This window comes from Acomys minous (genome assembly GCF_964271855.1).
Source record: "Acomys minous genome assembly, chromosome: 8".
Classification (NCBI taxonomy): Eukaryota; Metazoa; Chordata; class Mammalia; order Rodentia; family Muridae; genus Acomys; species Acomys minous.
The window spans coordinates 89,652,068-89,674,836 of NC_140489.1; the positions used below are offsets into that span (position 1 = coordinate 89,652,068).

Here is a 22,769-nt window from a genome sequence, read left to right on the forward strand (position 1 = left end):
AGCTCACCCTTTCTAGCTCTTTCTGAACTCTGGCTCAAACTCCTCTCCAAGCTGACTGATTCAAACTGGCTTCTCTCAGCTTCTGGCTGAATTGCTGTGGTTGGCCTCAAACTAACTCTAGCAATTTGTTCTAATCTTTTGGCTTTTTCTCATTCTCTGGCTCATCCTGTCTTCACCTGTGTGTAGCTTGCTCTCTCTTCTACCTGTCATTGTAAAATTGTCCTGGTGAAATTGCCCTTCCCGCTCTCCTTTGTTTCCTCTCTTTTCTTGTGAGAGTTGGGCACATCCTATTCTGTCAGACCTTTCTCCAATTTGTCACTTTTCCTGCCACTCAATTAGACATCACTTTCAAACATGGGTGCTTCCTTCTACAAATTAACTTTACCTTTATTGTTTGGGATTAAAGGTATGCACTAAGGGTATGGCTGTATCCCAGCTGGATCACACAGACCTAGAAGGTTTTTAGATGTGATCAGAGCAGTCATGTTGTTGGATTAAAATTCCTCTACAACTGGGACCTCTCAGCCTGTTTTAGCAATTTGCTCCTTTTATCCTTAGCATCTTCTAAGACCACAGTTCTGACCACTGGGTCTGTTGTATTCCTGAGCCGTGATGGGGCAGCTTGCTCCTGACCCACTAGAGGAGTAAGGAGGCTGGTGACTTATTGGCATTCTCTCCCTGGTGTGAGCACAGTGTGTGGTGGGAATTCCAAGGTCTTGTGTAGTCAGATGTGGCTGGAAGCTCAGAGAGAGAGAATACTTTGGGCCTCCATTTGGGATTTGGAGGGTTCCTGTAGAGGCCATTCTGGGTTGACATGACCAAGGAGACATTTTTCCCCCTTGTAGGAGTGATCCTCTGTGTCTGCTGTCTCCTGGGTCTTGGTTCCACCTAGAGCTTTAGGATACCCCAGTGGCAGAGTGTAGGTGGTTTGGGGCCAGCGAAACTGAGCTCTAGTCAATGGCCAGGGCATGGACCAACTGAGTCGGGAGGCTGAGGGAAGTCACTGTCTTTGGCCAGACTCTTAGAGGCTATCTGATCCAGGGTTGTGGACTGAGCCTTCTAGTCTTACAGTCTACCTGTTCGACGGGCCTGCCCTCCCTGGGGTCAGTGAGGATGAGCATGGTCAGCGCCAGGCCCTACGCCACCCAGGCTCCCGCACTTGCGTAGATGATGTAGATAACAGTCACCGGCATTGTGGCTGGCAGCACTGATGAAGCCCTCACTTTGGGCAGGATGCTGATTGCCATCCTGTCCCATCTTTAGGACCCTCTGGGAAGTGGCCGTGATCCACATGCACATGCTAAGGGGAAGAGCATTGAGGCTTGTGGAGTTCGGTCACCTGTCTCGGGTTGCTCCAACAAAAGTGGCTCAAGCTGGTGTCCTTGGTAAACACTGCTTTGCAGGTTTCACCTCTGACATGTTTGTTAATATCTTAAGAACTACCACCCCCAAAAAACCCACCAAGTCCCAAGCTCCCTCTTTACAGGTGCATTTCGCATGTTTAGGACTGTCTGATGAACTGCAGTTCATCAACTCTCGGGTAAACACATGGGAAAGAGCAAGCTGAAAATTGGCCTGTTTCTTTAAAAAACACACTTTGTGATTTTTTTTTTTTCCCCTTCATCCTACCACTGCTACCACAGATGCGTTTTTGGAACAAGCCGTGTCATATCAGCAGTTTGCCGACAACCCTGCTATCATCGATGACCCCAATCTCGTGGTCAAGATTGGTAATAAGTAAGTTCTTGTTGACAGTCCTCTTGGTATTGGCACGGTCTCTGTCAGGCCTCAGTGAAGTCTTTCTAAACCTAACCACTGCCCTTTATTATTTTTAAAACCCATGTTCCCTTACAGCTTGTGGGTTGATATTATTGCCAGTCTTGTGGTGTGTATGTGTGTGTGTGTGTGTGTGTGTGTGTGTATGTATGTATATATGTGTGCAGAGGGCTGAGTCCTACATTGTCTGTTGTTTTTGATTATTCTACCTTTGTTGTTGTTGTTGTTTTTTTTTTTTTTTGTTTTTTTTAGACAGGGCTTTTCTATGTAGGCCTGGAACTCTGTAGACTGTGTTGGCTTTGGACTCACTGGAGTCTGCCTACTTCTACCTCTCTAGTGGCTGGGATTAAAGATGTGTGCCACCATTCCTGGCCTTCTGCCTTATTTTTCAGGTTCTCCTACTGACTCTGGAACTGGCTGACAGGCCAGCGCAAGGTATCCTCCTGTCTCCACCTCCCCAGCATGGGAATTATAGGTCCATGCCACCAGGCCTGGCTTTTTATGTGTGTGCTGGGGATCTGAACTCAGGTTCTTATGCTTTCATGGCAAGCGCCTTATCGACTGCTCTGTCCCCCCAGCCTCACCTTGTGGATTTTAATTTGTGCCTGTACCAGATCTTGAAATTGACCATTTTATGTTCTTGTGTAGCTGCTTGGCTAAGATTATTGCAAGTCTTGTGGAGTTGTGTGTGTGTGTGTGTGTTCATTGTAAGTGTATATGTGTGGTGTGGTATGTGTGCAGGAGCAACATGTATGTATGTATGTATGTATGTATGTGTGTATGTATATATGTATGTATGTATACAGTGCTCAGACTGTAGAACTTTGACCCTGTCTGGTCCTAGGTATAGTGGCACAGCTGCCCTTTAGTTTAGAAACATCACCGTCTGAGGCCTGTGGTATGCAGTGGTCTCTGTAGACTGCTGATAGACTTTCCCCACCAAGAAGAGGCTGCAAGTGTTTTATGTCTTGCCTTGGGAGCTTATGGCGTAGTTGCCTGTCCCTTTTCTATGAAGTTCAGTAGGCTCTGGCTTGGAGAAAGGGCCGCACAGTAGGACTTGGCTGCTGTCCAGCTAGTGGCATGTCCATATGTCCACCGTACTGACCCTTCACCCTCACCATGGCCATGAGGGGAACAGGAGCACGGGAGGCCCTGTGTAGATAGGGTGGGAAGGGAGCAATCCCACTGGGCTTGTTAAAGGACCTCACCGGGCTTCCCAACCTTTCCAGGACACTTCACAGTGGAAATGCTCTGTGTCCCCACCCTGTTCTTCAGACACTGTCTCCTTGTCTCACTAGGTATTACAACTGGACAACAGCAGCTCCTCTACTTCTGGCGATGCAGGCTTTCCAGAAGCCTTTGCCAAAGGTGAGCGCTAACACGATTAAGAAAAGGGGCCCCAGAAGGGATAAACTAGTGGGGAAATCGAGGCTCAATTTTAGAAACCTGAGGCCATGGCGTCGAGATGCTTGTGAGGACCCACGTCAGCTTTTCAGATCTTTTTCTTATACCTTACACGCTTCCCTTCCTCTCCAGGGCAAGGCTCCCAAGCACGGTATGGTAGGCCCTTGGTCCCACGCCCAACACCTGCTGTGCTAGGAATACAAGTGGGCAGAGAAGGGCCGACACCAGGGTGCAGGACCAAGTGAGGCTGAGGAGAGAAAGCAGGCACTGGGACAGATGCACGAGCCATCACTATCATCAGGCGTTGCTAAGAGGCCAGCCCCGTGCCTGGTTCTCTGAGGCAGGAGTGAGGATGGGCCTTGAGAAACTCATAGCCTACGTGTGAGGACAGGAGAGTGGCTGCAGGCCAGAGCCGAATGAGGAAGGCAGACCTCATTGTACGGTGCTCATCTTCTCCACCTGCTTGGAATCGCTCCTTTGTTCTGAATCTTCCTTCTAGATTTTGGGCATGTTCTTTGGGCTGTGGAGTCACAGTTTTAGACAGGCTTGTGTGTGGCCGCCAAGGCTGTTGCAGTCTGTCAGGTCGTTCCAGAGTTTGAGGTTCTTGGGGGTCAGTTCTCACTTTGTTTAGTCTGGGCATGCTTTCTGTGTGTGTTGTAGTCTCGGCATGGTGGTCATGTATTTGGTAGCCCTTTGCTGTATTTGTGGGCTGGGCTGAGGCAGCTCTGGTAAACGATTTGTGTTGTGTTCCTGCTTGGGTCCTGCTTATATCCACATCCTAGGATACATCTTTTAAGGCTTACAAAGCAGTAAGGAAAGAAAGTGTAGGGCGATAGAGATGCAGCTTACAGAGGAGGAGGCACGTGAGGCTGGAGGAGAGCGTGGTCTCCGAGAGCTGTGACCTAGTGGCTTAGGGGTTTGGGGCTGTGCTAATGGTATTTTTCTAACATAGAAATGATTTTCTACGTAGCACTTGGTCTTTATTATGCTGCTGGTTACATAGCTGGCATGTTTAAAATGGTCTCTCATCTTTATTTGTAAAGTACCCTGCATTTTCTTGTCCTTCCTTTTATTTTAAATCTTTGATCCATCTGAATTTTATCTTGAGAGGAATTGAGGGAAATTTGGGGAATTAAATCACTTTTCCCCCTCCCATGTAGTTACTGAATCAGAATCCTTTCTGTTGTGGAAAATATAATCAACAGCTTAAACACTATGACTTTAGTATCTTATGTGATAATGGAGGTAACGGTTGGCAGGTTGAGTCAGTGCTCTATGATTTTCCCTGGCTGCGCTTCACATGTTTCCTTACATAGCAACATCTGGCATAGGAATGGAGGCAGGATGGATTCTTCATGCTTCATTGCCCCAAGCTTGGTCACTGCCAAACTGGCTCTTGGCAGAGCGATAGAATGATGTGAACGGCACAGGACAAGGGGGTCTGTCTCTGGACCCGAGTCTGCATCGCCTGAACGCTTCCCAGTGCCATTTGTTAGGTAGCCTCCTGCTTGACGACTGCGGCTGGGCGCTCCAGTTACCTATGAACCGAAACTAGTTTGACTTCAGATTTCCTGTCTTAGTGAATGTGTTTACTGAGCCTTCTAGATTGCTGTAGGTGTGACACCCTGCGGGAGTGGTGCCTGCTCGCTACAGTCCTGTGCCTCTGCTGTTTCTGTTTGCCGGTGAGCTTTAGACTCCATCTGAAAAGTAATCCCGTTAGGTATTTATTTTAGCTTGTGGATGAACTCGATGGGGGATGGAGGGGGAGAGCAGACTGTGCTGTCTGTGAACTCGGTGTGCATGATTTGCATTTAGTTGGCTCAGTTTGTCTTCTGGGTCAAATGCAGATCTTTTAAATATGAATTGCGTATTTGAGGCTAAATCTGTGAATCATATTGCTCTACCTCCCTGTGTCCTGCTAGGCTGAAAGACTTAAGTCCTCCTTCATTAGCTGAGGTAACAGCCACTTACAATCGTTCTAAATGGAAGAAGGGAAGTGAGATAACATTTGCCTTGACCCGTAACCTTAAGACAGAGACGTTGATCTTTGGAAATATTTACAAAGTTATTATTTTATATTTGACCTCCCCCATCAAACTTTGATGTGTCCATATGAATTTTATCTGTAGCCCTTGGTTTTTATTTTTTATTATTTATTTATTTATTCTTTTTGTAACCCTTGATTTTTAGATCAACCTACTAAATCTCAATTGAAAACTTATATTTACTAAAAAAAAAAAAGCCTGTGCATTTTGACTTTTGTTTACAGCTTTTGGGTCCTGTTCCATAGTGACCATTTCTTTCCCATGTTTTATTTTGCAACCATCCTATTGAAGCTAACATTATTGTAATCAGTTGGCCATTTTAATTTGAAGATGTAAGATCTACTAACCACTAGTGATCTCTAATACTTTCTTTCCTGTTGTTGTTGTGTTGTATTTTGTTCGTTGTTCGTTGGTTCTTTTCCCACCTTCTTAAGTCTTCATGCCTCAGTTACCTCCACGTGATTTTGGACGCCATTAGGTTTTGTCTTTCTAAAATTTTCAGTCCGCCCACAGTATGTTGTGTTATGTTTTATTTATTTGTTTTCGTCTCCTCCTTTGATTTGCACGTACATTTTCTTTTGAGTGTGCTAAGTCGATCTTTTTTTTTCTTTTTTTCTCTTTTTTTCTTTCTTTCTTTTTCCTTTTGGTTCCATTATTTATGTTACCATCCATTTAAAACAGGCCACTATGGAATCCATCATGAGAGACAAGATGCCCAAAAAGGGAGGAAGATGGTGGTTTTCCTGGAGGGGAAGAAACTCCACAATCAAAGAGGTAAGCAGGGGTTGTGACGTGGCTCTTGTACTCAGTGAGGTTCGGGTTTTGTGTGGTCAGCCTTATTTCCATCAGCTTGTATGAGTGAAATAAATGCATGCCATGATACCGGGTTTCAGTGAACTGGCCCTACTGCAAAGGGACCACAGGCAGGAGGAGGACAAGAGGGAGGAGGGGCCAGCAAAGCCTGGCTCTGTCACCCTCTGGCTTACTGATCCAGGTCAAATTGACTTCCCGCTCTGACGTTTTTGCTTTATCAATAAAAACATGTAGTAGACACATGTCTCATTGTTGGGACGGAACAGCTGACAAAGGCACTATCAGGGAGATAGACGTTACTTTGGCTCACAGGTTGAGAACTTAGCTCACCACAGTGAAGACGAGAAGGCAGCAGTGCTCACCGCAGCAGTGCTCACCGCAGCAGTGCTCACAGCAGCAGTGCTCACCGCAGCAGTGCTCACAGCAGCAGCTAGTGGCATTCTATCCTCAGGTAGAAGGTAGAGAGGTAAAGGGTGGTGTCCAGCTGGCTCTCTCCTCAATCCATGGAGTGGTGCCATCCGCATTTAGGGTGAGTCTTTCCAGATTAGTTAAACTAACCTAGATCTTGGCCAGTTGACAGTATGAACCATCACAGAAGGGTTCCAATACAAATTATGCTTTAAAATACATTATATGGACGAAGATAATGCCAGTCACTGAGCCTTTCTAGTTACGTCTCTGAAGGGTCAGGTCAGATGCCAGTGGATTTGATTGTGATCTCTGTGAAAGGCCCTGGTTCTTGGGACTTTCCCCATCTTTCAGCCTCTATCTTTCCCTTGCTTGGCCTCCAGGCCCAGTGCTCTCTTGGCTTTGCTCCCTCTCTCTTAGCTGCTCCTCCTCTAGCCACCCCCACAGTGTGTCATAGAGTCCTCTTCTCTGCTTTCACCTCTTGCTTTTCCCATCATCCACTCATGCCTTGAGCGTGACTCCTCCCCCTCCTCCTCCTCCTTCTTGTTTTTTGAGATAGGGTTTCTCTGTGTAGCCCTGGCTGTTCTGGGCTTGCTTTGTAGACCAGGCTGGCCTCAAACTCACAGGGCTCCGCCTGCCTCTGCCTCCTGAGTGCTGGGATTAAAGGCATACTCCACCACCGCCTGGCCAACTCCACTTCTTATTTTCAAGCCAGACAATCATTTATACTCCACACACAATGATCACTTAGCCAGTGAAGCAGAAGCTCCAAGGCATGCGTGTGAGAGTTGCTCTCGGGCACACTTTTGTTGATGTAGTGGGTAGGGAATGTCCCCACTCTCCATCTGTGGCTGGGCATGGCCTTTATTCATGTGCCCTCTGTGGGGGTGAAGTTACAGAAGAAATGTTGCCCCAGTTTGAACGTTTCCCCTTCGCTGCTCTCCCATGAGTCCAGACCACCTTCCCCTCTCCCAGGTTCCCTTCAGGCTCTGTACTAAGTCCGTTCTTACTTCCTCTTTCTTGTTCTCTGTGTTGTAGTTGGATTGGCCTGTTTAAGGTGGTGATCCTAATTCATGTTGTTCCATGCTTAATACTTTTTATTGTTGTGTGTATCTCTGTGTGTGTTATATGCATTTATGTGTATGTATGAGAGTGTATATGTGTGTATCTGTGCTGTATTTATGCATGGTAACAGCTTTGTATGTGTGGGTCTGTGGTGTGTGTGCTTGAGGAGGCCAGAGGATAGCATTAAGTGTCTTTTTCTTTTACCTCCCTCCGCATTCCCTCGAGACAGTGTTTCCCTGAACCTGGACCTATGCTGGCAGCCAGCAAGCTCTGGGGAGCCTCCGGCCTCCTCCTGCTACAGCTCTGCAGTTATGGGTGTGCATAGCTGGGCCTGGCTCTTTGCATGGGTGCTGAGCACTGACGCAGATCCTCTTGCTCGTGAAGCAGGTGCTCCTCCCATTGAGGCATCCATTCATCCCTGCTTCCCAGAGCTCCTCCAGCGATGCCCAAGGTCCTTAGCATCCTACAGCACTTGGTGTTCTAGCTCTGACTTCCCTTGCTAGTCCTATCTTCTCTTTTCGATCAAAACTGAGTCTACCCCAGGACCTTTGCACATGCTATTTCCTCTGCCTAGTGCTGTCAGATTCCCCTTGATCCTTCTTCACTTAATTACCCAGCAACTCAACGCTTCTTTGTTGTCAGATTAACCTAGCCTACTATCTCTGCTCTCATAATGACCCTTTCCCTCATGAATTTTGTCAAGATTTAGAATTATATACTCATTAGTGAGACTATTTGACTGACATTTCTTACCTCCTCCGCTCCCTAAATTCCACAAAGATAGAAGCCACTTACAGCTTTGTTTACTGTGGAGCTGGCGTAGTGACATGGTGTGTATTTATTGAGCCATGATTACTTCTGGAAGGTAGCATGGAAAGACCAGAAGGTTATGTACACACTACCGGGAACATCACTGAACTCATTTGATTCTGTGAGTTCAAAGGGAGAAGGTGCCTCACAAAGCCCCCTTTGTGTTCTTTGGTGTGCTACCAGCATGTCTGTGCATTGCCACCTGCTGGGTAATCTTCAAGGGTTTGAGCAAGTTAGTGCAAACATGGATGCCATCCTGCAGTGGACTTAAACCATAAAGGGCTTTCTAGTTTTCTTAACCAGAGGGCATAGGATTTTAGGAAGAAGTTTATTTCAATGCCCTCTTATTTATAGGCTATCTATATTTTTCAACAGTTAGAATTAAAAGGAATGCTAGAATGTAAGGAAGGGACATTTAGGAAATTAAATGTTTTTCTAAAGAATGGAAATAGAATTATTCATATAGATCCATATTTCTGAAGTAGTCTAATGAAAAGTTCTTAACTGTGGAAGCCAAGTAACACACTTAAATCATCCAGTCGGTAATACATGACTGGTCATGCCAGCTTTCTTTTGTACTTATAAAAATAAACAACAGCTGGGTATGGTAGTGCAGGCCTTTAATCCCAGTACTAAGGAGACAGAGGCAGGTGGATCTCTATGAGTTCAAGGCCAGCCAGGGCTACATAGCGAGGCCCTGTCTCAAAAACACCCCCCACCCCAAACTCAAATAATCAGAAACAAACAAAATCCCAACCAAAACCCCCAAATGAACAAACAAACAGACAAACAAACAAAAACTAACACAGTAAACTTGAGCGTGGTATTGGGTGCCTGTAACTTTAGAATTCAGGGGGCAGAGGAAGGAGAATTTTCATAGGTTGGAGGCCAGCCCAGGCTACATAGTAAGTGTGATGGCAGCCAGGACTTACATAGCAAGACCCTGCATTCAACCAAACAACCAAGCAGCCAACCAGCTAGCCAACTAACCAACCAGCCAGCCAGCCAGCCAGCCAGCCAGCCAGCCAAATAGCCAACTAACTAACCAACTACCCGACCAACCAACTGACCAGCCAACAAACCAACTAACTAACCAGCCAATCAACCAACTTCCCAGCCAACCAACTAACCAAGCAAGCTAGCAACCAACCAACCAACTAACCAATCAACCAACCAGCTGAAGGAATATTTAGAACTAGTTCCCAGCACTCATACTTTAAGATATTCACTGTTAGGTTGATTCATGTCCACTCTTCTTGAGATAGACTCAGCATAGAGCCCCATTTACCTCAAACTTGCAACTGTCTTTCTGTCTCAGTTCCCCAGTGCTAGATTATAGGCACAAATCACTATGTCCAGCCTCACAGTTTTGCTTTATTAAAATAGGACAGTGGAAGTCATTAGTTTGTCTCCTTATCAAAGGACAAACTCGAAGGAATTTCCCTGTGTCTCCTTCATCCCTTGACATATTCTCTGGCCTCTGCTGACTCAGCGGTAGTCCTCGGGTCCTGCCTTGTCCCCTCCCTCCTTCTGCTGTGTGCCAGGCTTTCTGTTTTATGGATCAACAGCCAGTTTGAGAGTTGAGGAAGCAAGGTTGAAGAGTCAGCTGTCTTGCCCTAGGGTGCATGAGTGAAAGCCGTGGGCCTGGGCGCAGAGTTTTCTTAGACACACCAGGCTCTCTCCAGTGTATCCAAGCAACATTTCCCATCAGGATCATGCAGCATAGGAAGAGAGAAATGCTTTCTCATTTTCCCTGAGAAAAATATGGTGTGCAAATATTTTCGAACACTTCTTTTGGCAATTAGAAGAAAATATTGTGAAAATTCTCAGGGATCCCAGGTGGGCCCTGTAGAGCATGAGCCTCTGTGACAGGGATGATGGTGTTGGGTGCCAGGAACACTTATGGATGACAGACTCATTTCTGTCAAAAAAAAGTTTCTCAGCTTAATCTTATATTTCTAGGCAACGAAATAATGAGGATCTGCCAAAACAAGCACCCCTCCAGAGCTTCCTGTATGTGTGTGTGTGTGTGTGTGTGTGTGTGTGTGTGTGGCCCCAACCTGCATATGTGCCTTCATTGTCTTGCCCTGAGCCTGAGGGAGCCCTGTCTGTGGTGAGACCCAAGCTTGTGGGAGAATCCTTTCTCCTTCCTGCTTCTCTGACGGCTTCTCCTTCTTCTCCAGGAAAGCAAGCCTGAGCAGGGCCTGCCAGGGAAGGGCCACAACACCGGAGAGCAGCCTGCGCAGCTTGGCCTGGTCACCAGGTAGGGAGCCTGGATGTCCTTCTGGCAATAATGTCACCCCTTTCTGTGCTGAATAAGGGTCATGTGCATGCCCACTGGACATTGATGAGGTCAGCCAATGGCTCACGTCTTAGGTCTGGGTCTCGATGGCTCTGGAGTCACTAGGTGACCTTGACCTGGGAGCGGTTTATTTAGATGGCCTTTCTCGTTGCTCCACTGTGTGCAGTTTCTCTCTCAGACAGTTGAGGTTCAAGATACATATGAGTGTGCAGTGAGCTACTTAGCTAGAGTGTCTCTCATGGTCCTGGGATGTGGTGTGTGTGTGAGTATGTGTACACACACAGGCAAGTGTACTTGCCTTGGAGTGCGTGTGTGAAGGTCAGAGGTCAACACTTGAAGGCTTCCCTGTATGCTGGTTCATTTACAGGAGAGGCTGGCTTAGGTTTCATGTTCCCTGGACCCTGGCCACAGCTCTGCACTTTAAAGAGTGTCTTTCTCTGTCACTCTCTACCTTATTTTCTGAGGTAGAGTCTCTCACTGAATTCAGGGCTCACAGTTTTGGCTAGACTGCCTGGCCATTGAGACCTGAGGATCCACCGGTCTCCACATCCTCCACCCTCAACAGTGGGATTCCAGATGCGATCCTGTGCATCTGGCTTCTAAGGGGGCGCTGGTGGTCCTCACTCAGGTCCTCAGGCTTGCAGAGCAAGCACTTCACTCACTGAGCTGTCTCTCCAGCCACTGGCTAGCTTCTGACAGCCTACTCAAGCATCAGATGTCATCAGTTGTTCTGTCTTCAGGTTAGTCTCTATAGGACTTGAGGGTGCCTTGACTTTCTGAGACTGACGTCATTCGTCCATGCTGCTGCTGGAACTGGGGTTGGCACAGGACAGGTGGTACCACTATCACATGGAAATACTCACACCTCACCTTTGAAGCCTTCCTGTTCCTAGGGAACCCGAGACTGCATATCTTACCCAGCAAGTAGACCATGTGGACAGAATCACTGTGGGTGCCATTTACGTCTTCATCACTTTTGCGTGTTGGAGGCCAAGGCCAGGCCCATTATGGCTGGAGCATTTTGAGGACACTGAAGTGCACCTGATCTGCTGAGGCCTTCCCTGTGTTGTGTGCTGCCTCGTTTACAGGGGAGGTCAGCATAGACTTTATGTCCTCTGGAGCCAGGCCACAGCTCTGTACCTTAAACTATTATACTTCTAGAATTCTCTGTTGGAACTTGTTCTATTGGTAAGAAAGGCTCTGTTTCCTTATTCTCCATGGAGAAGATTAATTGGAGTGGGGTGAGGCATAGGGTCGGGGTGGGGAAGAACTGAACGCTGGGGAGTACAGCGTGTTCCGTGTGGATGGGCCGTTTCTCAACTGGGGGGTGTTCTCACAGCAGGAAGCCTTCTGTTTTTGCTGCTGGTGCCCAGGTGGTGGCATTTCCTCCTGGCTCTGCTGCTCTGGGCTCTCCTGTGCAGGTCTGAGTGAGATGCCTAGCAGTGTGAACCTCAACAGAGTCTTCCTGGCACTCTGGTCAAGAGTTCTGTCTTTCTCTGCAGTGGTGGCTCAGAGCAGGACTTGGGAGTTGGGGTGGTTTCAGATCGCCTCTCTGTGGTCCCTGACTCATTAAGATGCACCTCTGCATCACCATCTGTGAAACAGGGTGAGGCACCGACATCCTTTTTCTCTCGTCCGCCTCACTGAATGTGCACAGTGACCCTGTGTGACAAGGTGATCAGAACGCACAAACACACCAGGTCAGATCACAGTCAGCTGAAGGACATGTGGTCATCCGAAACCTGGCATTTTAAACTATTTTAAGTTGTGCTGCATGGGCCAAGTGCTGGGTATCTTCCAAACTTAACGCTGCTGCCTCAGGCCAGGCCTAGACCCAGAGGAGAAGGGGGCCTGAGGCCAAGCAAGCTGTTAAAAAGCATCGGCTGTGACACCTTGGCAAAGGGGCAGGACTTAGAGGACATGGTGCCACCGTTGTTCTTATCACCACTTTCTTTATTTCTATTTCTGGCCTTGGAGGAACTCGAGGACACAGGGTGGGGTGAGGGTGGAGGGACATCAGGGCACTTCTGAACTCTCCTGAGCTGCGTACAGCTCAAACAGCGTGTGCTGTGATGGGTTTCCTTCCTGTCTGCCCTGAACTGTGGAGAAATGTCTTTCCTGTTACATAAAAGCTGCCCCACTCTGCCCAGATCTGAATTACACTTTTCAAACAGGAGAATTGATAAATTGACTCGTGCGTGGAGGTGAGGCTCTGAAATGTGTGGAGTCTCCTGAGGAATGTAAATCTCTTCACTTATGGTGGCGCCCTTGACTTCCAGGCCTGTCAGAGCCATGCAGGTGCCTTTAAGAAAAAAGCTGACATCATCGGAATGTTTTCCTAGTTGACAAACTTGATTGACAGAATAGTCCCCAAAGTTCCATAATTGAGCAAACAGCTTGTCACCATACAAATAATTAAAATGCCATTTGAAAAATGTGCGCCGTGACAAGCGCTAACTCAAATGTTGTTCACAGTTCCTCATCTGAACACAGATTTTCGAGTGACTTGGGGCCCTTTTGTTGCTGTTTGCAGCCACCGTAAAGCAAGTGACATTTAATGAACCACTGCGAGAGGGAGGAGGAGGCTCTGCACAGGCGCAGCCTGTTCCACCGCGAGTGGTGAAGTCTGGAAGGTGGCAGCCTCCAGCCACTGTCCACGTGCCCCATCGGAGAACTGCCAGCAGCCAACTGTACAACTGCCATTTTGGTTTCGGAGTCTGTGTTTCCCTCCCTATGTTCCTCCAACATGGCATGCCACATGAATTTAGTGGGCCTTTCCTTTTCTAAGCGGCAGATGGAAATGGCAGCTATTCCAACTTGCACGCTCACACCCCTCCCCCACTCCTCCAGAGAGGCGCACATCAATCTGTTGTTGCTCAGAGCCACAGTTGTCTGCAGATCTCATTTTGCTCTAGACCGGTTGGAGCACCAAAGTTTTCCTCTTCAGGGAGGGGCCTGCTGCCTCATCCCATGCAGTAACGGTGCCTTTGCCATGTGGCTCAGGCTCCAGGACTGAGTTTGCCCTGTCTGGAAGCCTCTAGAAAGATGCATGCTCCCTGTGGAATCTGCAGATACTGGAACAGGAAGGGACTTTGGCTGAGCATGTTGTTTTATTGGACAGCTGACTGGGGTGCAGAGAGGAGTCCTCCGGTGTCCGTCTGGAATTGAACTTAGATGTGTCTGTCTCTTTTCCCCAATACTGTTTCCTGTTTGGTGGGGTGGAATTTAGTGTGTTCTGGACCTTTGGCTGAGGGGAATAGCCTGAAAGGCAGGAATAATTAGCTCATTTTAAGTAGTGCTGTGTGCATTTCCTTAGGCTGACAGCCTTGGTTTTCAGATCATATCTACTGTCTGCCCTTCCTTAAAGGCCATGTCATCTGTCTCCTTTGACATCGTCACTGATCCCAGAACTTATTCACAGGCTTTAGGGTTGTCAAGATCACTTCTTCAGTTCTATTGTGATTGACTTTTTAGGCAAAAGCCCAAGGAGAGCAGAGATCACCAGGCTATTACCTATTTTTTTCAATATTTAGCTCCACACAGAGCCAAGTCTCCACATAGAAGTGGGGTGCAGTGTGAGGGCTTCCCCTAATGACTCCTTGGTACTGGGCAGCATTAGGCTGTGAATCACTTCTTGAATGAAGGGAAGGCTTGTATGGCAGGCTATGTGGGTGACCATAAGGCAGGCCAGGGGAAGTGGAGATGGGACAGGCTGAGAGGATGTTGGAAGGAGAGGGGAGCACACTCTGAGGTAAAGAAAATGGAGGTCTGTGTGCATGTTGTCTCGTTTAAAGGGACAAGCGAGTTGGTGTGCTGGTTGATTTATTTATTTTTTGCCAACTTGACCCTAACCTAGGCATATTTTGGAAGAGGGAATCTTAATTGAGAAAATGCCTCCATAAGACTGGCCTATAGGCAAGTCTGTAAGATATTGTCTTATGAAATGATTGATGTAGGAGGGCCCAGCTTGCTACGGGCAGTGCCATTTATTCCTGGGCAGATATACAAGAAAGCAGGCTGAACAAGCTGTGATGAGCAAGCCAATGAGCAGCATTCCTTTATGGTCTCTGCCTCAGCTCCTGCTCCAGGTTCCTGCCCTGATTTCCATCAGGGATGGTGTGTGACCTGACAGTTACAAACTGAAATAAACCCTTTCCTCCCTAAGCTGCTTTTGATCATGATGTTTTCTCACAGCAATAAAAACCCCAACTAGTGCCATCGGGCATGCCTACTTTGGGGGAAACTTGGCTTTTTTTCCAGTCTGTCCAAGCCCATTTTATTAAGTGCTTTGCTTGGGGCTAAGATTTAAGATTTAAGAGGTAGAATAGACACTGTTAGGTTGGAGATGAAGCCATAAAATTGAGGGAGCAACTAATTTACCGACTTGCTTTCTGTGAGGTACCTAAAGGTGGTGGGTCTAGTTTACCCTGCCTCTCAGCTCCAGCCTCTAGGAGCCAGGAGAATGGCTGGAGCATTGCTCTGTGGATTCTGAGCTGGTGGAGCTCTTGGCTCATAGTGACTTCTGGGAGTCTTGGTGGCGGAGGAGGAGAGTGTTTAGGAAGTGTCCTAATTGTTTGGAATTGAATATGTAGAATTGATGAAATTGGATAGGAGGGAGCCGATGGTGGTTGGACTGTAGACATTTGGACTCTTAGGGCTTGGCCCACAGCCTTCAGTGGAAAAAGAAAAGATGCAGAAGAGAGTGTGTGTTTGTGGCTTTCTGGGCCAGAATGGATGTACCCCTGCTCACCAGGAGTGGAATTACACTGGTTAAAAGTGAGTGATGAAAGTTGGTAAACCGGGGAGTGAATGAGGAGAGGCGGCCTCCTCCCTGTCACCAGTGACGCCATGTATGAATGGGGATGTAAGAGAGTTCATTGATAAAGCTAAAGCCATATGGCAAATGACCACCCAAGAGACCCAATTGACTAAGTCATTGATTCGGGCCTAATGCATTTTTAATGGTTACCCAGATGCGTTTCCTAATTACATCACCATGTGTTCCAGAATAAAGCATGAGTCATCCTCCAGTGATGAAGAGCTCGCAGCTGCCAAGCCGTCAAGCTCAGGCCACCTCTCTCTTTTGTCCAACGTCAGCTACAAAAAGACCCTGCGGCTCACTTCAGAGCAGCTGGTGAGTCCCATGCTCTTGGTACACCCGTGTTTCTGGTCCTAATATGGTCCTCAGATCATGACTAGATAGAGGTTTAGGGCTTTCTTGAAGGCCTAGGGTTCCTTCTACTTTTTTGCTCCCATCTAGCCCCTCCTAGGACCTTACATATGCCAGCATGCCTGCTGGTGGCCTCAGACCCTCACTTTGGTGCCCTATGTTTCCATCCTGACTTTGTATCCATTCAGATGGACCGACCATGTGACTTTGCACTCTGACTTGCTCCTTTTCTGACCTAGAAGGAGGAGGCAGCTTTGACTGAGCCCTTTTATCTTCATTATCAGTGACTGAGAGACTTTGGAATGCCTGGATGTCTCTCTTTAGTGTGTTTTCTTTGAGAGAGATGCTTTTTAGAAACTCACCTGCATCTATAAAATTGGTGGAAATTAAGCAGGGGTGATGGGGTTTAGGGAATTTTAGGAAGGAAAGGTCCCCCCTCCCTCTCGTGTGTGTGCGTGTGTGTGTGTGTGTGTGTGTGTGTGTGTGTGTGTGTGTGTGAGAGAGAGAGAGAGAGACAGACAGACAGACAGACAGACAGACAGACAGAGACAGACAGAGAGACAGAGACAGACAGAGAGAGACACACACACACACAGAGAGAGAGAGAGAGAGAGAGAGAGAGAGAGAGAGAGAGAGAGAGAGAGAGAGAGGAAGAAGAAGGAGAAGGAGGAGGTAGGAGGAGAAGAGGGAATGTTAATAATGACGCCTTTACCACCCTGGACTTCAAATTGTGACCATCCAATGTGTCTGATTTTCTACAAATAACATCTTGTGTATTGTAAGAATTTATAGGGAGCAGGTTTTGATAGGATGGTATTTAATGGGGAAAAGATGACCTCATGTTAGCCACCTGTAGGGCTCTGGGGGACACTCAGCACCAACCTGTGGGTCTGTGGGGCCAGCTGCTGTGTCTCAGTGTATACCAGCAGAGACTGCAGCCTAACCAAGGGACTTTTGTTTTCTGAATTTGGTAGGATGTGCTTGGGCCTGCTCTATGTTTTTTTTTTTTTAATGGATTTAAGGCCTCTCTTTTCTACGTGTGTCATTATGATAATCAATAAAAATGCTATTGAGGGAAGCATTTTTACCTGCCGTATGTTTGTGTCCTCACACCAAGGCCCTTCACATTTCCTGGGTAATGGCACGACTTAGGAGCAGCCTGGGAGCCAGCCACTTAACTGTCACTCTCAGTACTGGATCAAGCCTGCGTTACTTTTAGAAGCAGACTGCTTTGTGAGGAGTGGGGAGTTGTTTCACAAGTGGGGCCAGAGAGAGCTAGGTTTGACTTAGGCTGTCCAGCCAGCCAGAAAAAACTGGAGCCAGAAACAGGAAAAAAAAAAAAAAAAAAGGTGGGGGTGGGGGGAGCTTTGCAGAACTGGGGAAATGGTCTGATTTAAAGCTGAAGCGCCCTCATGGGTTTGGAAGACAAGTGACCCTTGAATCCGGACCTCCCGTCAAGCACACGAATCGTCTGTGTTTTTTCCAGAAAAGCTTGAAGTTGAAGAATGGCCCCAATGATGTAGTGTTTAGTGTCACCACCCAATACCAGGGCACCTGTCGCTGTGAAGGCACCATCTACCTGTGGAACTGGGACGATAAAGTCATCATCTCAGATATTGATGGGACCATCACAAGGTGAATTGGACTGCAGTGTGGTCTGCAGTTGGCTTTCGTCTTAATCTGAGTAACATCATGGGACCCAGAGTACAGCTTCTGGTGCATTTTGGAACTGCACAGATAGGGGCCACACCTTGGCTTCAGTAGCTGCCTCTAGGGCGCGATGACTTGCTTATGTTTGGGCATCATCCTGCAACATGGTGGGTTTTGGAGAATGCTGTTCTAGAATGGTTAGCAGCCCTTCACTTGGGTTTGGCAAACCAGTCCTCACCATAGCCATACCCTAGTGTTAGTGAGCCTGGGGCTTTCTATTGAGAAAGCCATGGTTCTCATTCATGCTGTTATTTCTTTAAGGCTTTTTTTTTTTTTTTTTTTTTTTTTTTTACATTTTTGTGTACATGCATACATGCCCAAGGACGTGGACCCTAGGCATCAGTGTGTGGCAGTCTGTTCTCTCCTTCTGCTGTGTGAGTGCCTGGGGTCAAACTCAGGCCACCAGGCTTGGCAGCAGGCGCCTTTCCTCTCTGAACCATCTTGCAGCCCTCATTCATTCTTGTTTTTTAAAATAAAGCATCAATAGTGTGTCTAAGCCAAGTGGGCATTTTTTTTTCCCTTCCGGTGAAATAACCTTTTGCTTTTCTTTTCCTTCATCTCTATTTAGATCTGATACTCTTGGTCACATTTTGCCCACCTTGGGAAAAGATTGGACTCACCAGGGCATTGCAAAGCTGTACCATAAAGTAAGCCAGTAAGTATAGAGTGCTCTGTTCCCGTCTTGTAGCTGCTGGTTTGTGAACCCCGACTCTGGATATAGAATCTCTCCCACCAAGTGGGGGATGTCACTGCAGAGAGAGGTAATGAGGGGACAGGGATGCTGGAAAGTTCCATGTGTACAGTGACTCCTGCCAGCTCCAAAAGGAGGCCTAGGCGAGTCAGAGATGGCCAGGAGAAGGAAGATGCAAGTGCCAGAGGAGGAATGTTGACCACACCCAGAGAGCAGCAAAGGCAGTAAGCATTTACATATAATATTTGTGATATAGGATGTGTATTTGGATGCATAGAGAGTATGCAAATTTAGGGGGAGGCCTCTGGGAAGTTTGGCTTCCAGAAGTTGAAGCTGGTTAAGATAACAATCACCCTGCAGGGCTGCCCTGCACTCAGGCTGGGTGAGTGATGCCCCTGCCCACAGCCTCCCATGGCTGGCCTATGGTTTAGAGACACTGGTACTCTTTGTGACCCTGAGCATTGCATCTGATTGTAGCTGAAGGAAAGCAGCACCCCTGGAGGCCTAGGATACTGAGTAATCCCTGGACATGGTGGTAAGGGGTTAGTACATGGTGTGCACATTGTTTTTTAGGACATAGTGAAGGGGCAATAGGTCCCACTGGCTGGAGGAGTCCCAGATGGTGCCACTGACAAGGTGGCAGCTGAGCTGGGTCTTCATGTATGAGCAGGGCTTCTCAGAGGGAAGCTCTTCTTGGCTGGGGTCTGGCATGGGGAGAGAAGCTGAGATATGAGTCAGGGAATGATATTCTTATGTGCGTAGGAAAAGAATGAACCCAGAGAGGAGGGTAGGAACCAGGCTGCAGAGGGCACAGGGGACCAAGCTAAGGTCAAGCCCGTGCTTGATGCAGAGCCTGCTTCCTTAAGGTGGCAAGTAAGATTGCCTCCCCCCCCCACCCCCAGGGATTAACAATGAGACCAGAATCCTTTATCGCCACAACAGTGGTTCTCAACTAAGGGTAGCATTGGGTCCTTTGTCCCATTCATTGCCTGTACACTAGGGTCTAGAGACTTAGTTTTGAGACAGACTCACCTGGAACTCACAGTCTCTGCTTCTGTCAAGGCATTCTTAGTTGTCATGGTTGCTGTGTGCTGTGGGCACCCAGTGGGTGGGATGCTGGCGGTGCTGTCCAGGTCTGTGTGTATCACTGTAGGTGTCTTACATTGTCTGCTCCAACCAGGATAGCTGTGTTGAAGTCTGTCTTGGTTAGAGTTCTTCCTGCTGTGAGGAAGACACCGTGGCCACAGCAACTCTCATAAAGGAAAACATTTAATTGGAGCTACCTTATGGTTTCAGAGGTTTAGTCATGGTGGGAAACATGGTGGCTGCGTGCCGGCAGACAGGACGCTGAAGGAAGAGCTGAAAGTTCTACATCTTGAACTGCAGGCAGCAGAAGTGGATGCCACACTAGGCCTGTCTTGAGCTTCTCAGACTTCAGAGCCTGCCCCCACAGTGATTTCCTCCAACAAGGTCACACCTCATAACAGTGCCACTCCCTGTGGGCCTATGGGGGCCGTTTTTATTCAAACCACTACAAGGACCGCAGTCTAAATGTTTGTCTTGCAAAATTTGATGGTGGCAAGTCATATAAAACTATTTAAGCCTGTCTAATTGTGAGCATTGAAATTATTATTATTTTATTTCATCACGTGGTGTGTGTGTGTGTGTGTGTGTGTGTGTGTGAAGCCACAGCCTGATGATGGAGGTCAGAGGACAGACCACTTTCAGGAGTTGCCCTCTATACTCTTTGGAGCCGAGCCTATGGGCACCCAGGGCCACCCTGGGCTGTGTGGAAGTCTGGGAGTGTGAGCTGAGGGATGCTAGGAAAGCCTCAGACTTTACAGAGACGTGGGCTGGATAGTGTGTGCTGTTGCCCTTCTCAGTGGTGGGCAAGTCTTACCACCCCACCCTACTCCCAGGAGTGTCACTCCATTCTTGTGTTCACCAAGGGTTCTGCAAACACTGTCCAGCTGTGGCAAGCATGGTGTGGTCTGGTTTGCAGAACAGGTGAATGGTGGCTTGTTGTGAAGGGAGTGAGCGCTGCTCTAGTTAGGACTTGGAGAGCTAGTCTGTGGTGTAGTGAGAGACATTTGCATGTGGGCCACTTGCAACCATGCCTTTCTTCAGAAGGCAGATGGAGGTAAGGGCTTGGGATGTTATCCCGTAATACTATTCAAGGTGCGTGGATTGTGTTTTTCAGGAATGGCTACAAGTTTCTCTACTGTTCGGCGCGTGCCATTGGGATGGCAGACATGACGAGGGGCTACCTGCACTGGGTCAATGAGAGGGGCACAGTGCTGCCACAGGGGCCACTTCTGCTCAGCCCAAGTAGCCTCTTCTCCGCCTTGCACAGGTACTGCCCAGCCATCTGACCCCCATGCACTGATCTGCCTGCCAGCCTTGTCCTTTCTTTTTCTAATGGCAAGTTTAGCAGAATGAGTAGCCTTTTGGAGTGGAGAGATGGCTTAATTGGTAAATGCGCTTGCCTTGCAAGTGTGAAGATGGATTAGAGCCTCAGAAGCCATGTGTGTATATTAAATGCATTAAAGATTTCTCACACAAGGCACCACAATACTCTTTGAATGCATTAATAATAAGCCCTGAGTCACCAGTAATGCGTCATTATCGCATTAGTGAAAGAGCTTAAAGTGCTTCCCCTTGGTGTCATCTAACCAAGAACGATCCCAGATTTGAATTCTCTTCTTCCTCCTCCCCGTATCTTCTGTCCTCTTGTCTGTCCATCCCATGTCTGAGTCTGTGCCTGCTTGACTTGTGAATTTGTCCCCGTGTCTGTCCCTGTGTGTGCATGTATGCATCTGTTCCTGACCAAGGGCTTTTGCTCTGTCTTCATTGAACGGCACAGAGAGCACCACATGAGGAAGGAGTGAGGGCTACTGTACAGAACTGCTTAACAGCTCCACAAGGGATTAGGTCACTGTCCCCAGCCAGCCCTGACTGAGCCAGATAATCAGTCTCATTGCTTATTAAGCAATGTCCAAATGTTGTGCTCAACATTTATGGTGGATATTCATTTTATAAGATTGCTTTCACCCTCTTTTTGTTGCTTTTAGGAAAAACTGTCATAACATACAAATACACATGTGTTACTCTGGGTCAGGGCCATGTTTTCATAAATGAAGATTAGAGCTATACATTAGCTTAGGTTGTAAAAGCTGATTACGTGGGAACTCCAGAGCAACTAAGGTGGATGGTTATATTGTTCTCTTAAAAGCAGGTCAGATGGACAGGCTGATACACAGCAGGGTGGCAGTCGTAAATCCTAAGTGACCTCAAGGTGTATAATTAACTAAGGCTGTGAGGTCCAGCAAACTTCCCAGTGTCTTAGGATATAAGAGATGTCCTAATATTGCATCTGCCATGTAAAAAAAAAGGTGGGTGTGGTGGCAGAGACAGCTGGCATCCTTGGACCTCACCGGTCAGTCAGCCTTGTCTAGTTGGCGAGTCCTAGACCAGTAAGAAACCTTGTCTGAAAAACAGAATAGGTTGATAGCGTCTGAGGTATGACACCCAAGGCTGACTTCTGGCCTCCACACTTCCTAATGCACCCACAAAGGTGCGCGTGTGTGCGCACACACTAGCCTCATAGCTGGCCTCCTCTGACCAATGTCATAGTTCCTTCCCACCCTCAGGAGCATCCGAGCTATGTCAGCCCCACTGCTCTGCTGTGCGGCTTTTAGAACCAAGTTTCATTAAAGCATCCAAAGGCCTTTTATGATTTGATTTAAAATGCAATGAATCTGGAGACCAGTTTAGAGAGAATTATAATATCATCCAATTCAAGAATCTGGTCTGTCTCTTTATTTTATTTAGGTTTTTCTTTCCTAATTATATGTCAATGAGTTTTTATAATTTTAATGAAGAAGGCCTATACCCGACTTTGTTAGGTATATTTCTAGATTCTTGGTGTTTAAAAAAAATCAGTTAAAAGCCGGGTGTGGTGGTGCACGCGTTTCATCCCAGCACTCGGGAGGCAGAGGCAGGCAGATCACTGTGAGTTCCAGGCCAGCCTGGTCCACAAAGTGAGTCTAGGACAGCCAAGGCTACACAGAGAAACCCTGTCTCGAAAAAACCAAAACCCAAACCAAAAACAAACAAAAAACATGGTAGGAAAAATCAATGACTTTTAGTTGTCTTATGGTCTCTATGTGATATGAATGTGTGCATGCCTTTTTGTACATACAAATAAATGTAATCAAATAAACACGTAAATGCATTTTTGCTTAAATAATGACCCTTAAATTCTTTCTAATTTTTATAGTTTTTCCTCACCTTTTCTCCTTTTCTGGCTAGTATCAGAAGCCCAACACTGAACTGCAATGGCTCTGGAGATCGTTGTTTTACTACCCGTAGATGTTTGCAGAAGGGCATTATGGGAGTTTCTTGCCATGTAGCCCTGTTTTGGCCTTGGGACTCAGTATGTAGACCATGCTAACCCCTGAAGTTTTTTTTTGCTATCCCACTGCCTCTGACTCCTCAGTTCTGGGATTACAGGTGTTCACCACCACAACCAGCTTTTTGCAGTGTATTTTTTTTTTGTAAAAAAATTTTTTTTTC

The 22,769-nt window shown here is 47.3% G+C and overlaps 1 protein-coding gene across 4 annotated transcripts in view; it reads left to right on the forward strand.

The window, feature by feature from the left end:
* LPIN1 (lipin 1) overlaps positions 1 to 22,769 on the forward strand; it is a 108,858-nt gene that overhangs the window by 78,194 nt on the left and 7,895 nt on the right. For all 4 annotated transcript variants that reach the window (XM_084791864.1, XM_084791866.1, XM_084791865.1 and 1 more), the window contains 8 exons: positions 1,644 to 1,737; positions 3,075 to 3,144; positions 5,907 to 5,999; positions 10,505 to 10,584; positions 15,631 to 15,757; positions 17,280 to 17,428; positions 18,072 to 18,158; positions 20,395 to 20,547. In XM_084791864.1, coding sequence (XP_084647990.1) covers positions 1,644 to 1,737; positions 3,075 to 3,144; positions 5,907 to 5,999; positions 10,505 to 10,584; positions 15,631 to 15,757; positions 17,280 to 17,428; positions 18,072 to 18,158; positions 20,395 to 20,547 — 853 coding nt within the window. The remainder of the gene's footprint in view (positions 1 to 1,643; positions 1,738 to 3,074; positions 3,145 to 5,906; positions 6,000 to 10,504; positions 10,585 to 15,630; positions 15,758 to 17,279; positions 17,429 to 18,071; positions 18,159 to 20,394; positions 20,548 to 22,769) is intronic.